General features: G+C 40.6%; 1 protein-coding gene across 2 annotated transcripts; it reads left to right on the top strand.

Annotated features, from left to right (window-relative positions):
* The first annotated feature begins 1,259 nt into the window (after positions 1–1,259).
* Positions 1,260–18,115, top strand: rspo1 (R-spondin 1). 2 transcript variants are annotated; one of them, XM_018700081.2, is made up of 6 exons: positions 1,260–1,650; positions 6,069–6,664; positions 8,823–9,017; positions 11,687–11,830; positions 12,459–12,683; positions 16,317–18,115. In XM_018700081.2, exons 2-6 carry the CDS (start codon positions 6,568–6,570, stop codon positions 16,535–16,537), a joined length of 882 nt encoding a protein of 293 aa, XP_018555597.1. In that variant the 5' UTR covers positions 1,260–1,650; positions 6,069–6,567; the 3' UTR covers positions 16,538–18,115. The 2 variants fall into 2 exon arrangements, with proteins under 2 accessions (XP_018555597.1, XP_018555598.1); XM_018700082.2 differs by lacking the exon at positions 1,260–1,650 and having other exon boundaries at positions 6,039–6,664.
* Positions 18,116–18,348: the final 233 nt, after the last annotated feature.

Genomic DNA, 18,348 nt, shown 5'->3' with positions numbered 1-18,348 from the left:
TGTAACTTAATTCTCATGATAAATCCTTCAGCAGGATAAGTGTAGCTGAATGGGGCTGGTGTTTATTCAGTAGTCCTTCTCATCGTAACACTGTTGATAAATGCCACAGTCTCAAAACAAGGAATGCTGGTCTGTATGATCTCCAAGAATTGTTGTTTATGGCCCCCTGTTGGATAACAAGGAAATGGAGACTGTTCTGATATGTAATACTTACTGTATGTGCAAATGTACACTAATTGTGTGTTAACATGAACATCCTTCTTGAGGGATTGTGAGTTTTTGTTTTGTTTTTAATCATTTTGGTGTCATTTTTCTTCAGAAACAAACTGCTAAATAAACAGCAATTCCATTATATAGATATCCATATGATCTTCTTCACATGCGTGGATCAGATGGAGTTATGGTGACAGATATCTACAGCTATCTAAAAATTCAACAGTAAACACAACATATCCAATGATACCCTGATTTCACTCAATAAAATATGAGTCCCAAAATCATTGCTAAAAGGCCAGAGTAGGTTGAAAAACCATTTGTCTGTGACTGAAATGCCAGAAATCGACCCACCAATCTAAAGGCCTTAGTTTATACTTATCCCATCACCCTCAGTCTGTTTTCATCTCTGCTTTATTATATATTGGGATGTATACTTTATCATATTTAAATTTCTAATGTACTATGCTCTTTCTGAGTGAGTGAGTAACGTAAACAGTTTTAAAGTCCAATAAAGGTTATTTAAATGGTAATAATTATGGGTCCAGCTCTGGTATTGTTAGGTGTTTTTTTTTTTCTTCTTTTTCTTTTTCATTAGACCAAAAGTCTGAAACATCTACCTGCTTGTGCAGAGTCCAAACAGAATAACACACTCACTGACTGGTAATTTAGAGGCATCTGTGTTTGTCTTATATTCTGGCATAAAATGATATTTGGAGTGGCTTTACTCTATGTTCCGTTTGTGTTATATTTGAGTTTTCTTTGCAGGATGAAGGCCCAATATACAGAGAACAATATTTACTAAATCACATCAAATGGGCGATTACACGTGAATCTGCATACCATAGTGGTTGTTTGACAGCAGTACTTATACAAGTCCAGCGCAGGTTTTTCAACTCTCATTGAGAATTTGAGGGGTGGGGCCTGTAATGCCCGCTGGCAGTTCTGGGGTTTGGATGCAAATATCACGGCTTTGTGACTCTACTTGCCTGAGTTGGATGCAGTTCGACGCTCCAAAGTGGATTTAAAAAGCGCAACTCGCAGGAGCTTCTGTGCAAACACGCGTCCTCACTTAAGAAGACGAAAAATCAAGTCAGACTGACTTATTCCAGCGGGATACACACACACACACACACACACATATATTTATGCATATGATCTTTTATTGGAGATTTTTAAACAAAAAAATCCATCGCACACTTTCTTTCTTGTGCATCCTCACCACAGCCTGCGAGGGAGTTGCCTCGAAACAGTGACAGATGTGAAAGAAATGAAATCATATGTCTTTTTAAATGATGACAGAGAAAAGTTGCATGGGGGTATCCTGTAGGAGGAGTTTTTTTGTGACCAAACAAGTAACGGATTTTCCCTTATAAAAAAGGAAATTGAGTCCTGACCGCTCAATGAAGAGCAATACCCGGGGAACCCGATGTACAGGTGGGTTGATTGTTTTTATTATTAACATTGTATAATTTTAGATAAACTGATTCACCGCTTTGGTTATTTGGTCTAGAGCAGTTCTCATGACTAAATAGGCTCTCCTACTGGAGTTAAACTTTTTTCCAAGGATCTATAAATTTGATTTTGTCAAAGTGACTTTATTGTGCCCTAAATATAAAAGACCTTCATTTGGATATAGAAATATCTAAATTATTATTATTATTATTATTATTATTATTATTATTATTATTATTATTAAATACCTAGGACGATCTTAATTCTTTTATTTAAACTTTTAAAAAATTAAGCCTAAGACCCTTAAGTGCCCCATTTCTAGCCATCATGAGTGCTGATGTTACTCTGTCCTGAAATACATTTTCAATCTTACCCAGTGTTTAATTAAATGAGTGTAACAATACTGAGAATTAATTTTAGTATGTTATATTCTGTGTTTTATGTATGCACTTTAGAGTGGGATGGCGTTTGCATACTGTTTATTCACTCACCAGGATCACATTCTACAGTATCTATCCACAGACACACACATGCACGCACATTGCATTGGATCCTTGTCATCCTCTGGAGTTGTATAAATGTCAGCCTCCCCAGCTTCAAAATGAAAAGCATGCAGGGAGGGATTTAGAAAAACAACAGGACAGTGATGTGACAGCAGAGATGCTGGACTGGGGACAGGTGGGGATCTGCACTTGATTTTCCCTTCTCCTCTGAAGAGCAGCGCAATGCAAACAACTGTAATCCAGCATGGTGTGCGAGCCTCAGAGGCAAAGCTGATCTGTGCTCAGCCGAGCTGTGCAGGATCAACCCTCTGACTGCTGGAGCTGTGTGGGCTTTAGCACTACATGACAACTTAAAAAAGAGAGTCTGGTGGTGGTGTGATTGGAGGATGCAGTCAGAGATGCTGCTCTCTGCTCTTTGTGTTGAGTTATGCTTCAACTGCTGCACATTTGACCTCTCACTCCCTGAACTCTTTAAGTAGAGGAAGCAGAGAAGAGCAAACAACTGGAACTTCTGTGGGTGCTGCTGGTGCAGCCAGGTGTTTCTCCACACTCAGTGCAGATAGCTGTGGTGGACAGGCTACTTATCATCTACAGATTTAGATTAATAAGTGTTGACAGCATGGGTGCGTGCATAGGGATGATGATGACTCCATCTCTATTTTTCTTATGATAGCCTCAGTCAACATCCCATTCCTCCCCATTTCCTTTTTTTCTGTTGCATCATCATCTCTCAATGTTCTTCTTTTCTCTCTGTTTTTCATTGTGGTCTAGATTGGCAAGCAAAAATAGAGCTTATTGCTTGGACATACAAATCAGGGGTTTCACAAATATCAAAATAAATTGAACATGAGCGCACACTGTGCCTGGGTGAAGTCACCCAAAAATTCTCATTGCTTCAATCCTTGGAGCAAAATGTGTTCATTTTATAAGCCAGCATTTACAGATTCTACTTTTGGGGACCATGTGGCAGATGCCACTTAAAAATAATTTCATTTTAAAAGCGAGGGTTTTGAGGTTAGTGTGGGGCCATGGAGCAGGAAAATGTTGGCTCCAGTGTTTTTGTCATTCCCATGTTAGGAAAAAGACATTATGACTTACGAACTCACAATACCCTTTCAATTCTCTCTTTGCCCTGTGTGCCTCAGGCTTGTTGCACATTGCAAATGCCACTGTTACCTTTCTCCCATAACGGTCTGAGTTAGTTTGTGTGTGACCGAGGCATTTTGGCACAAATAACACATGTTGGTTTTGTTCAGCTTTTAAATATGCAAGTAGGTTTAGTCACAGGCAGAAAGTTCATCGACAGGTTGCATTTGTAACTCTGAGCTCAGAGTTCTGGCACCTTCTCGAGTTCAATAAATTCCCAGTGTTGGAGCTCCCTTTCAGTGCTTGAATAATTGATAGATCAAACTTAGGACTTACAAAGGAGGCAATTTAATCTCCTGACTATTTGATGAGCGGGTTCAGTTTCATTGGGCTCAGCTGAATGTGGCTGATGGTGAGGAAAGGCACACGGTTAAATGGATGAGGGAGCAGAGACAGAGAATTTTTAAAACATACAGGTGCCTGATGAGATGAGTGTTTGTTAAGTGGTGTGTTTAAAAAAGGGCCTTGCAATGTAGACGGGCTACGATTACAACAATCAATTTTCTCAGTAAGTTAACAGCCTGATCCTGAGTCTCATCTCCATGGTGTGTGAGAGCAGATATGGATGGGCTGAGGTGGGCTTTTGGCAGGTTGCACAGCCGTGGGAGTGCTGGGTTATGAAAGAGTCTCTGGCACATGTCTTGAGTTACTCAGTGCTGGAAAGGTTGTGTTCCAACTGATCCAGAGACTTAGCATGTCCCATTCTCCAGTCATCACTCTCTCAAGTGACAAACAGGTGCTGCTGAAGACTGGCTGCGACACTCTTCTGGCTCTTTCCCGTAAATATGACTTTAGCTGAGAGGTGTCAGAGACATTGCAAGTCATTAATTGTTAAGAAGTAAATAAACATACTGGTGGGGAAGTAAGTCTCAAGTGTTTCCCAATTAGGAGAGGCTACAAGTACCCGTCTGTTCTGTTAAAACCTCAGTGCAATTTAACAAAGCAATGTTATGGAATTGCAATTATTGGAGAAGGAGCTTCCATTTTCTAAATGTGAGTTTGAAGGATTGACAAATCCTACATGGTTGTAAGCATGTGTGCATGTTTGTGTCATTTTCTTAAGTCATTCCACACAAACAGGCTGCAGCAGATGCCCTTACTGGCTCTACTATACTTTATGTAGCTTATATTAAATGTAAAGTAAAAAATAAAGTAAAGTATAGTAAAGTCTAAGATATTTATGTACTTAAGGACCCCCATTTCGTCAATTTCTGCCCTCAAATAGGTTACAACTGTTGCTTTTCTCAGGATCAGGTGTCTAATTATCATCAGAATTGGAAATCTATGTGAATCTTTTTATACCAATTTGTATAAGTTGGCAATGAAATGAAAGATGTATGTGATTTTTGTTATTTTAAACACTCTATTTGGTTTCTGGCGCCAAGCATACTGTAGCTCTGATATTATTTTGTCCCTTTTGATTTATACTTTAACAAAGAATGTAATGTTGCCTGCTGGAATGTTTAGACGCACCAAATGGCATTGTCCTTAGTGTGATTCAGAGCCACAACCAACTCAACAGCCAAATATGGTCCTATTCTTCTTTATTGAGCTGCGAGGGAGGACCTCCCATTGCTCTGATCCTAACATGTTCTGTGTATCCTCTTCACACTGAAGCTGTAAATATAGGCAGTGTATGACACTATCTAAAAAAGATCTCAGCACCAAATATGACAAAGGCCTTCAGTCTGAGTGTGCGTTGCATTTCCCAGAGAGAGTTGACCACACTGTATTTTCAAAGGATAAACATGCTTGATTCATCATCTGCGTCCAAATACAGCTTGCAATGCCATGACCTAGAAGTGTTTGTGGTTTTTAGTTTCCTTGTTCCATGACTGATCATTTGAATGCTATTCAAACTATGCTTGAATAGTTCTTCAGATTACAGAGATGTCTAATGTTAAGGAATAAAAGTATGTATCATATTCCAATGCTGCAGTTTAGGCCAAGTAATATTGCCCAGTTTCAATGGGTTGGAATTTGATGCAGCTGGTTTGAGTATGTAGATGTGTTGATAGCACACAGATTTTTTTCTATTACTATTCAAAAAACATATTAAAAAGAACAATTCAACATTTCAGGAACGGTTATGTGTATTCTTGCTGAGAGTTGGTGATCTGTATGGTGAATATGAAGCTACAGCTAGCAGCGTGTTAGCATAGTCTTGAAATGACCTCTTGGCATTTTTGCTTAAAAATGACTTAATCAGTTAATTAGTTATCAAAATTGTTGCCAATTAATGTTCTCTCAGCTCAGTAATTGATTGATCAGCCAATCATCTCAGCTCTAGAGTACTGTTTGGCTTCTGGGTGTCTGGAGAAATAGTGAAAGTGCCATTTATAATGTGGGTCAATATGGGTCCAACAACAATTTTATGCCCTTGAGAAGGTTAATCCAGCTATTATCATGACATGACGTGTTGATCTTCTCTTCTAACTCCCATTAGTAAGATAGTGAATAAATGTATTTCCAAAAATGTTAAACTATTCCTTTAATGTTAGTTCATTTGCACCTGTAACGACCATTTTTCTAAACATTTTCTGTGTATTTCTGTTTCTCTGCCTCCTTTTTTTCCCTCAGCAGGTCCTGGTGCAAGCAGTTGTGTTGTTGTATATAGTCGAGAACTTGTATCCATCTTTTTTCAATTTGCAAGCCTGTATTTTAGTGTATCCTCAGAGCGTCTTTAATAAGACACATGCTCGAGCGTTTGTGAGCTTCAGCACTTACTGACAGCAAATACTCTTCAAACAGCGGGTTCCCTGCTTTCCTGCCAGCCCACCCCGAGCTTCATGGGTTGAACCACCAGACGTCCGACTCTCTCCTCTCCATTCTCTCCTCCTCTTCATCCTCTGCGCAACCCCTCAACCCCCCCTCCTCCCCACCTCCCCCCCCTCCCCCTCCATCCTACAGCCCTGTTCTGTCTACTCCCTTTGCCAGTGCTACCACCAGCGTGATGACTTGTTGTGCCTCAGGCTTGTTTGGACTTGCAACTGCAGCATCACCCACCACTACACAGACTTGCGGACACAGCAGCCACTAGAGTGAAAGATACAGAGAGACAGAGGAGGTGGGGGGGGGGACGGGGACGAAGAGACAGACAGAGAAAGAAAGCAGCACCACAGCAGAGAGGAGGGATCATCTGTCCCAGCAGCAGAGGGATCCACCTGTCCCACAGCGGAAGGGGGCCCCCCCACCTGATCCATCTGGTTGCAGGGGGGGACCCTGCGTGGCCGGGAAGGCAACAGGGACTATGCAGCTGGGACTGGTGGCGCTGGCAATGGTCTTCCTCAGCTCCATGGGTCATAGCGATGTTCTCAAGCTCTCCAAGGCGAGAAGGCAGAGACGGGGTGAGTCCTCTCTTCCTCAGTTTGTTTTGATCTCTTTCTTCCTCTTCAGCACTGCTGCCTTTCGTTACTGTGGTCTGAGTCACAGTGGTGGATGTCTTATAAACATTTAACAAGCAAAGTAAAGATAACATGTTGTTTATTTTCTCATCATTCTTATTTGTTTTTCCTGAGGGGGTTATGTTAGCTTCAGTGTTCCTCCTGAATGGCTCATCTTTCTTCCTCTTTTTAAGATTATGCCTCTCTCAGTTTATGTAAAACTTTTATGGGTATTAGGATTGTTTATAGAAGAGAGGTTTGATGTATTTGCCCTCAAAGCCATTGCTCTTCTTGTGTCTGGCTCTGCGGGCACATAATGGAAGGAGTACCTGACAGTTCTAAGCTCTCAATTGGACCGTGCTGCCGGTGTTGTTGTAAGCATTTTTCTGACCTCACGCTACCAAAGATGGTGCTCAGGCCGACTTGCAGTATATCTCTGGCCTCAGAGCCTCAGTGCTGGTCTTACTGTCAGCTTTGAAATAATTCTTCCTTTACACACAAGGAGCTTTCAGCCAATGCCAAGCTCACCCCAACCTCTGTGAACCAGAATTCATATAATACCATGACTGGCCGCAGAAACAGATGTGTTGTTATTAAAATTACACATACTAGGCAGGAAGAGCTGTTGTTTGTGTTATAGATGTAGACCATTTTTACAGTAGACATACTAAGATACATGTGCATATTGACCTTAAATGCTGTCACATTTTGTCATGTGCACCTCTAATAAGGACAGAGGGATTTGGGTCACTCACCATATACATGAGCGCCCTCTACAGTGTCAGTCATTTGAGGTTTTTACCCTTCAGATATGGAAGAGGTTTGCAGTCTGTTTTACAGCTTTTATGTCCTTAAAATCATCAGATTGTGTGTTTTCTTTGACCATGCCCCTTGGCAGGTAAATCTCTGGTGACAGTGGGGTTTATGTCCTTCCCTGTAGGCTTCCTGTGCTCCCACACTGAATGAATTCAATGTCATGCAGTGAGATCAAACTGAAACCATCAGAGAGGAGAGTAGCACATATTGCTCCTTATGCTCCAGGCAGCAGAAACTCTCTTTTTCAATCTGCCATTTGTCACAAATAGTTTACAACACCACATTCTCAGACTCATGCACTCCCCCTCTACTGTGGTTAAATATTACTCCCCAGGGCCATTATACTTTTATCATTATTAGTGATAGCAATAAGACCTGGCTGTAATTACTGCATTTGAGGTGACCTAGACATGATGCAAGCTGTTCATGGCAGATCCCTTTTGAGGTTTTTACCATCCAACTTATCTCTTGGAGGCAGGGGTGGCAGATGGATGACTGTGTGAGAGTATGTATATTTAGAGCTGATACAGTGCGGGACTGTAAATCAACTCCAACGACTGTGGTTTTGTCTCTGAGTGACTCCTAGAAAAAGGATGTGCACTTTGACACACTTTTTCTAGAAATGATTTAGATTTCTGGTTGTGTGTGCCACGGCTTTGCTTTTTTGGAATTGGATGAAGGAATTGGATTAATGTCTGAGCTGAGGATTACAAGGAGGTGAAGTGTATATGGGTCTGCAGTGCATTTTCAGACTTAGGGGGTATTTGCTGGTTGGTACTGCGATAGAAAAAGACACATTCATCTCCATGTGGTCCATGTCACTATTGCAGTTTTCTTATGTAAAGATCATTTCTGACTGACCCCAGTGGAGGCCCTGTGTGACGTGAGTTGCCTGATTCTGACTGGCTCTCGGTTGACTGTCAGCCCCAATTACCCGGGTTTCTCCAAATGAAAATCTGTTAAGGATCTCCGGCAAGCAGTTTGAAGTAAACAGTGAGTAACTGTTCAAACAAAGATGTTTGGCCTGGCCCCCGGTTAGATTAAGCTGCAAGCATTAAGCCCTGCTTGTTGGAGTGATAAAGTGCTGGCAGGTTTATGGCTGGATCTGTGGACATGCCAGCAAAATATTACAGTTCCCTGATGTTGTTCTCATAGGCAGAATATTGACAAATGCCCTTTTTATTTCCTCGTTAAAATTCATATCTGGGTGGAAACGGTTTGTTTTTTTATGTAATAGTACACCATGCTGTTCTGTTGCTTACCCCCACCCTTTCTGTTACTTTCTGTTTACCTTATGTTTCCACAGTTAGTACTGAGGGGCCACCATCTTGCCCCAAAGGCTGTGACCGATGCTCTGAGTATAATGGCTGCATTAAATGTAAGCCCAAGCTCTTCATCTTCCTGGAGCGCAATGACATCCGTCAGATAGGCGTGTGCCTCGCCTCCTGCCCCATGGGATATTTTGGGATGAGGAACCCAGAAGGCAACAACAGATGCACCCGTGAGTTTTGCTTTGTGTTGTAGACTCTTGACCATGTGACAACACAAGTCCCAGTGGTACATCAACAGGATGTGTAAGTGGCCACATCAGATTTGTAAATACACATCTGGAATATTCCAAATACATGAAGACTTGAGCTAACTGGTTGGCAACAGCTCTCTCTCACTCAGCTACACAGCTGATGTCAAATCAAATTTGCAGGAGTGTAAACAATCTGTTTATCTTTGGCTTATCAACCCCTGTTTATGTACAAAATGGGAGTATTTAGAGGAGTACAGGGATACCCTGTTAGTTTTTTCTCTTGTGTATTTTATGTGAATATTTCCATTCTGTGTTGCTACACTGTGTGTTTGTGTGTTTAACAAAGACCTATAATATTAATGCAGAAAATAGGGATTGTATCTCAATCAGTACTGAACAATGAATGAATTAATATTCTCCATTTACCATGTCCTGCTGTCTCATTTTTTAAAAACCAATATGTGCTACTATTTTTCATGTTTGTGAGTGAATAAGATGCACACTACTCCCTTACTGCATGCTCACTAACAAGAGGCAACTGGCCACTAATAAGTAAATGAGTGACCACTAGATTAAATCCTTTTGTTGTTGCAACTCTTCCTTGTGGAAAAGAGCACACAGCCACCACATTCAGCAAAATATTTGCTGAACAACAGGAAAGTCACTAGAATTTTAAGTGAACTGGTCTTCTTTATGGTTATAGGCAGGTTTGGTTCATTTGGAAGGCAGGAGGAAGGGTGGCCATGCTCACAGTATTTACCAAACTGACTTAGTTGGGTCCTGTACTTTTAGCAGAGGAGTGCCAGCACTTTAGTATGTTGTCTGTTTCCTCTTATGTGTGGGCAGAAAACAGGATTGCAACAAAATCCCAACAAAAACATTTTTAATTCATTGTTGTTTGTCCGTTTTTGAGAGGATGTCTGTGTTTTTTATTCAGCCCTCATGTGCAGGGTTCATGCCAGGCCACAATCCATGTTTGTTATGCTTTCACTTTTACACATCTTTTATTCTGATAGACCCTTACTGTATCATATACAGTCTGTATTTATAGTCTCTGAAGTTTGTAAGTAACTAAGTAAAGGGCTCTAAAATGTGTATGGATATAAAATGACTTATGATCAGTCTTTACACAGTTACATATTTGTAAAATAATACAATATTAAATATAATGGAAGCTGACTGCTTCCACCATCATTATTACCTCATGTTCAATGACATTCAGCTACATTCACTGCCTCAAGATAGTCATACGGTAGGTGTAGATATTGTAGTTGCCCACCAGCCTGAAGTGATTTTCTGCTAGTGGAAGAAAAATGCAGGCTATACTTCTCTGTCAAGACTGTCGATTCCTACATCCCCTAATATCTGTCAGATGTGCTAAACTACAGCATGTTTTCTGAAACATTCACATAACTCCAACACAAAATTCAGGAGCTTTTGTGCTCTACCTGCCACATTATAGTCATGATACTGTACTTTCTTGTTTGAGATCTGTGTTTAGCAGCCCTTACACTTACTTGTATCTTATTCTAAATTGGAAGTATGTTTTATTTTCACTTTGAAGTTTGTTGCATCACAAGCACATGTTTTTGCTATTTCATTGCACCATTCTTCACTGTCCTGATTTTGTTGCAGAATAGGCTAAATTTCCAATCTTTTCAGAAGCCCTTGCTGGCTAACCTGGGTTATTATCCAATTATCTGACTTTATACATGTCATCCCAGAATGTCTTGTTAGTAACATTTGCCTCACATTATAGGGCTACAAATGTCAGTACTGTCAAATTTAGCTGTCAGGGGCTTAAAAATATAATAATAATTATATTATATAATATAATAATAATTGGGAGCAGGAGGCAGGGACTCCCAGTGAGAGATTCACTGTTATATCATTTTTGACCTTGGCATCAGACCAGCTGCAGAGTATACATTCTTGACTTAAGCACATGTGAACACAGTGAGTCTAGATCCAAATACGTTTCCCAAATACCCATATAAAGATACTGACACATTGAAATTTCCATCTTGCTCCAGTCTTTTCATCCAAGGAAGGTTAATTCAGATGGACTGTATGATCCAAATAAAGATGTGCCTTGCATCATGAGACCAAAGCTTTTGGGAGTCTTTTGAGATGTCTGGTTTTTATCCTCCTGTGCTTATAATTATCTAAATTTCAAGGCTTTCTTTGTCTGACTGCAGATTCACGAATTTTAATGAGTCTGAGGTGTGGACAAACCCACTCTTGAAAAATCCAGTGAAGTGATACACTCCTGGCTTTACTCATTCACACCCGCTCTCCAAAAAAACAAGGCCTGTGGTGCATATGTTTTTAAGAGAAGAGTGTTACTCCCCTGAAATAGACCCCGTGTTGTTTAATCGCTAATTAATCTCTCAGTGGGAATAAAATTCAAGTTCCTCTTGTCCTCTCCCTGGAGAACGATTTCCCTTTTTGAGCCAAAATGCAATGAATTCTCCATTAAAAGAATTGAGATTTATGTGTGTCCACAACTTTTCCTGCGCAAGGAAAGAAAAATTTGAGGCCAATTAAATGAATTGCACGAAATCTTACTTCACCAGTATCTACATGACTTTCAAATGATTCCATCCTTTGATTTTGTCCTTTGTTTTTGTTTCTCCTGTGTCTTTCAGAATGTAAAATAGACAACTGTGAAGCATGTTTCAATCGCAATTTTTGCACAAAATGTAAGGAGGGCTTGTATTCACACAGCGGGAGATGTTATGTAACCTGCCCTCCAGGCCAGCGCACCGCCAACGAGACCATGGAGTGTGTTGGTGAGTGACTTTTAACCTCCCACTGTTTATAAGCTTCAAAACGTAAACATGGAAGCTACCTGCTGTAATATATAAACTATACTTCATCACTTCATTTGATAAGCCAGCTATGTACTGTTGTTTGGCCTGGAGAAAAGGAAGCGAACAGTAAAAAAAATAAATAAATAAAAATAACAGAGTCCCCTGGGCTTTCCTCTCTTTGGTTTTATTTCTGTTGAAAATAATTCTGTCATAAGTTATGACACCATCAACAACTCAGAGCTCTTGGCTGCAATGACCTGGAGCTCTGCCCTGACTTCGTGGCACCACGTGCTGTTCCTTTAATTTGACCAAAGAGAATATAAATGTGACCTTAAAAACTAGCTATTGTCCTGGCTCACAGGATACTTAATAGCCATATGCTTTTGTACACTTTCAGGTTCACAGCAGCCTTCTCAATCCATCCATTTCTGGTCAAAAAAACAAAAAGATTGCTTTCAGATTTGGAAATTACCTAAACTCATTATCCTGTGCTGAAACTACTGAGCTGTAAAAAAGCAGGCGGGAAGGCTGCAAAACAAATGTGAGATGTTGGAGCTGTGAACCATTCACTCACTACCTTAGTCTTCATCTCATGTTTTCCCCCCAGGTCAGCGTGCTTCAGAGTGTGAACTGGGTGAGTGGAGCCAATGGGGTTCCTGCATGAAGAAGAACAAAACATGTGGATTTAAGAAGGGCTCGCAGTCTCGGGTTCGTGCACCCCTTCCGCAGGTCCACAGCCCTGACACCTCCCCGGCCTCTGTACCCTCACAGACCTGCGCTCCACAGACAGAGAGAAGGAAGTGCGTTGTGACCAAGACGCCCTGTGCAAGAGGTAAAAGCAAATGCAAAGAAAAGAAAATCAGAGCACAATGAGGAAGAAATGACAGAGAATGGGGACTACTAATTCAAAACTCCAGTTGATAATAGTTACAATCAGATGACACTACTCAGGTTACAGATAAACAAGCTGTAAAGTCCATGTGCTTCATGAAATGCCTCCACCAGTTAATATGATGACTGATGGAACCATTACTCAAGATCTAAAAGCCTGCATCCCCGCCAGTGTGTCTGTGACCCGCAGCGTGTTGATTGGGTTCGGTTTGGCTGAGCTCACAGAAGGATACAGAATCTCTCGACTTCTTAGCATGTAAACAACAAACCCCAATCTATGAGCCAAGCAGATGAAGGGCGGGCATTACGCTCTGCAAAGCTGGACAAGGATCAGAGCTAGAGAGAGCTATTTGTTCTGAGGACCGTTGAAGCGTGAGGTTTACATGGCCATGACATGTTTGCTTGGGTTCTTATCACCCACACAGCAGCTTGCTCTCCAGCAGGTTAACAGTCATTCTCACCAGTCAGTGGCTATTATCAACTTTCATAACAGCTTATTAGTCGTTTTTGGCCTCATTTGCAGCTGAGGCTATTAAATGATGGCTCTGGCCGGTCGGTCCAGAGTTTACTGGATGAAAAAACAAAAACACCAATGATGCCAGTTATTGCTTTTAAACATCTTGTCCTTGGTAGTAAGGCAAAGAAATTATAAATTAACAAGCAGTGGTGCTGGGATAAGCCTAATAAAATGAAGAAACATAAGTGGAGCTGTTGTTTAACGATCATTCAAATTCTTGGATTTGTTCTCTTGAACTGAAAGGGATTATTATTAATGAAGAGTAATTAGAAAATTCTTGTCAAATTCTTTTCAAAATGTCACCAAATACTTAACTGTTTTGCCAAATATACTAATTTTAAGTTGGAAATTTATTTACAAGGACTAAGAGAACTGCCAACAGGCCTTATTTAAAAGCCTTTATTGGACAGTGGCACGCTTAGGGGATTTCTGGCACAGCCACAACATTGCGTAACAATATTTGCACAGCCTGTACAGATGTTGCAACATGTAACAGATAATATGCCAGGATATATGTGAATAAACAAGGAGGAGGCTTGCATATTTCAGCGGCATTCTCTCCTCTTGGACACTTCCTCTAGAGTCTCAAGAACAGAACATGATCTGACATTGTCCCATATAGATCTATGGTCATGTCTAGAGGGAGGGACGCTGTAAGTACTCAGTGAAGAGGCTGGGACAACACAAAATATATTTGTATGACACAATTTTCGCCCTGGGTCAGAAGAAGAGTGAAATGTTATATATTGCCCATGAAAACTGCTGTGCCAACTGTCAAATATCTTGAAGCAAAGGTAGGTCACATCAGAAAGGCAAGGATGACATGAAGCGTCACCTGACAAGTTATAAAAGCTTTGTGGATTGGGAAACAGTCAACTGTTGACATCAAGGAGGTTTTTATTCTTTCCTCCATTGTGCATTTGTATGAAAATAAAATGCATGCTACTGCCATGAATATTCCTCTGGGAGGTAATTCATGGGTGATGGTACCATGACTCCGGTGAACCAGTTCATGTGGGTAAACAGTGTGCAAAAAGAGCACAGCTGTGGATTCATCTGTGGGAGTTGGCTGGCAGACTAGCTATATAAAACACAGGGGGCAGACCTTGTACAACATTAGTGATTTAGTGGTCTGCAGATCTCACGCTTTGTGTTGATTTGGCTGTAATTTTTTCCCCCTTTTCCTGAAGCTCCACAAAAGGGTCTCACGCGAAAACAGAATTCTCTGGATGTGTTATTGCATTTGTCAGGCACAATTGTTTAGCTTGGACAGAGAGGAGGTGCAATCAGAGCTGTCATAAACTGATGGAGTCCCCCTCTCTTGGCTCCGTTAGTAATTTGTTAGAGAAGTAATTAAGTCCTTACATAGTAAGCGCATCAGCTCAGATGCTGCAAAGTGTGTGTGAGGACCCTTCTCTTCACTCAGGTTCCACTCAAGTTTATTGTCTCTCATTGACTTAGTGTGAAAGATCACTGCTCAGTATTAAGTGCTTATTTGAACAGTGGCCATAAAAGCTCAGGAATATGTTTATTGATTCAAGACAACACATAAATGATGAACATGCTGGACATTAACTCTTATATTATTTGAGCCAACTCACCAAATGAGTTTTCCGTGATGTTTTCATGATTCTAGCACTAATGGTTCTCCAAAAAGATGAGTTATTCCTGTTTGTGCACTACTGTGTGGGACTGAGCCTTTTAGTTTCCAGTTTAGAGTAAAGCAACTGTGACTCTGCAAGGGCCTGCAGTGAATAAATGTTTTTGTGTTAAGTCTGTCCACATTCAACTCCAGCGAATCTACTTCATCACCAGATAATGATTTTCACCGGCTGTACAGAAATATTGTTTTTGGTGGAATTTGAGAAACATTGTACCTTTGGGCTTTTTAAATTTGCATTTAAACCAAAGAATCATAACTGTTTGTATCACCAGTTTAAAAATGCTTGTAGGGAAATAAACACAGACCTTAAGTTATTACTACATGGCAGTAGACAAACATGGTGGCGCCATAAGCCCTGCTGTTGTCAACTGCGTAGCCAACACTGTCCAGCACTTGGCATGTGTTCACTCAGTTTCTAGGATATGCAGAGATTCTCAACGCACAAGTTCATAACAAACATCCTCCAGCATAACTACACTCCCACAGATGTACAAAAGCGAATACTTTTGAGTACTGCCTAAACAATAGCCATCTGACACCAGACATAATGTCCATTTCCACTTTGTGACGGCTCTTCATGTCCTTATGGGCCATTATTGGGCTCTTGACAATGTTTAACTCATTATGCCAGAAGTGATTTCAAGGTGATTTATGTGACAGAAATTAAATTAATGTCACTTGACTGTCCTAAGTGCTCTCATGCCCTATACATGTCCTGCATTTTTAAATCAGCAGCAGAACAGCAGCTCTTACCTTTCCTGAATGGGTTGGGTGCAGACATTATCCGCAGTATGATGGACGTTTGTATTTAGAGAGTAATTATACTCTTAAAATGTGTGACAGGTGTGAATCCTAATTTGAGGAGTTGGGGGAAGGTTTATGAGTGTTTAGTGGGACAATGGAGTGACTAGAAATTAAAATGACTAAGAGTCTACAGCCATGCTAGCATCTCTGTGAAGCAGTGCTTGCTGGTCAGGTATTGACCGACTGACTGCCTAATGTGGCCAAAAACAATTAGCTTCCAAATGTTAGATGTGTTATTTTGTTCTGATAGGTTTGATTATTACTTGTGGTACATATTGACTGTACATATACTGTCAGCATGGTTAAACACAGCATTATGTTAGCATGTATGAATGATTCTGGACTGGATGTGCATGGTTTACACTTGTTTTGCCTCCATTAAAAACCACACAACCACACCCACAAGTTCTGATCCAACACACATCCCTTATCGTTCATTCTCATCTCTCAGGAATCTGTGCCTTTTTTTTGTCTTAGTCAAGCGGCAGCACTTCAGCTTACAACATCCAATGATGACAGATGTCTTAAGACAGTTTATTTGAGAAATAGTATGACCAATTAATCATGATTTCTGTGCATTCTCATTTCAGAGAGGAAGAGTAAGGGAGACCAACAAGATGATACCAACAGGAGAGAGAGGGAGAATGCACGTGGGCGAGGACGAGAAGGCAGTAGAGGAGGAGGAGGTGGTGGCGGTGGGAGTGATGGCGGTGGTGGTGGTGGTGGTGGTAGTAGTGGCGGCGGGAAGAGAAGAAAAGGCCAGAGCAGGACAACCACTGCTCCCAGCATCACAACCAGCTCTGTCAGCTAAACGTCAGTGTCTGCTGGGTGGGGGTAGGGGTGGGGGTGAAAGCAGAGACAGTGCCTCACTCAGCAGTGCCAGCCATAGACAAAGATCAAAGTGAAGAAGGAAATGGATTAATGCTGCTATGCGTTGTAGAAGATGTAAAGAGAACTGGAGGATTGCTGCAACACAAAAGGCTTTCCACAGCTTTTTGAATAGATGAAACATATCTGGAAGAGACTGGTGTCTTAGCAGGACTCAGAGACTTGTTGATTTTTCATTCCACTGTGAGGGATCACTGTTGGACAGCAAAGCCACAGTGAAGCTTGTGGTTCAGCATGATTCACATCATGAACCAACCAATGTCACTTCTCGAACTAAGAGCAGATCCTATGTTTCAAATGCAGCATTAAAAGCTGGAAGTCTGATAATGAATGAAGGGTCTCCTCAGTCCCCTCTGCTCCATGATGTATTTTGTTCCAGTCTGATTTTAATCACAGTCTGTTCTTCATTTGTTTTTCGTGTTTGTAAGAGGTGGCAGATGGATTTTCTCAACAGCCGCTGTACGTGATGTGAAGACAGTGAACAGTATTAAGTCTTTGTACCTTTATTTCCTGTTGTGAGATGAAACAAAAAAGAAAGGCACTGGAAATCATTTGTGGTTGTTGAGGACAGAAGGTCTTCTATATATTATTTTGATGAGGGAGTCAAGTACAAAACAAGCCTAAGAGAAGACGTAGAGGGGGATTACTGGGAGCTCAGCTCATATCCTTCTCTGATGTCTTGACACAGACTTTTGCCATTTGTTAGCTTAGTTGTTTGTTTCAAATTAAATGTTGATGTTTGTATCAGAAAATAACTCTGCACAGAAAATGAGGAATTCTAAAAAAACACAAATATTTGCATGGTACAAGGCTGCATGTGCGTGCCATTGTGCATGCAAGCGTGTGTGTGCGCGTGCGTTTGTCTCTACCTAAAGTCTGAGTGTTTGTGTACTTTGTATGCATTTCTGCACGGAATCAAGTTGTTTGTTGATGGAACTTAGTTGTTTGTACATGTGTGTTTACATTTGCACATATGTGTTAATATTGGTCTCATAGATTGAAGGAATAGGGTCTGGAGTTCGAGAGGAGCAAAATGTAAATGCACAGTGATATATCGAATATGCAGTAACTACAAGCCACTGATTATTATTATAATTATATAAGCCATCAAATCATCAGCTGCTCAGTAATCATGTATGTTTGCAACAGGGTCTGAAGATTTTGCACAACTATAATGTTTCCTACTGCTCAAGTTTCAGAACAATCATAGCCTTTTACACATTTATACTCCAAAAGCCAGCTTCATAACATTGCAGATACAGAGTTTTTTTTTTTTATTATTTTTTTTTTATTTCATAGAATGTTTTCTAAGGGTCTGTTTGCTTTCCACATGATATTAGTTTCAGGAGAAGTTACACACTACATTATTCATTCATACTATGGATTGTGATACTGAATATGTCAAACTGTGTTTATCATCAAATGTAAGAAGTATTAGTAACATCATGTATAGCTTATTCTGTGAAAGCTTAAATAAAGTTCAGATGAAGCTTCAGTCATACACTGATTTTGCTATTAGTCTCTTTGATTTCAGTTGGAACGGCTTTCAACATTTTGTCTGCAACTGATCCACCTCTTCAATTCTGTAGCTCTGTTCTCTTATGAAGTTCACAGTGCTGCATGCACATACTGTACATCATACATGTAAGGCACTTTTTACACGTAACAACACATTTTTCTAAAGACTTGTGCTGTTGGCTTAAAACCTTTTTTTTAACAACTTGGATCTAATTT

Source organism: Lates calcarifer, linkage group LG15 (assembly GCF_001640805.2).
Source record: "Lates calcarifer isolate ASB-BC8 linkage group LG15, TLL_Latcal_v3, whole genome shotgun sequence".
In the NCBI taxonomy this organism is placed as follows: domain Eukaryota; kingdom Metazoa; phylum Chordata; class Actinopteri; family Centropomidae; genus Lates; species Lates calcarifer.
The sequence above is the reverse complement of the archived record's forward strand: the minus strand, read 5'-3'. Positions and strand labels throughout refer to the sequence as shown.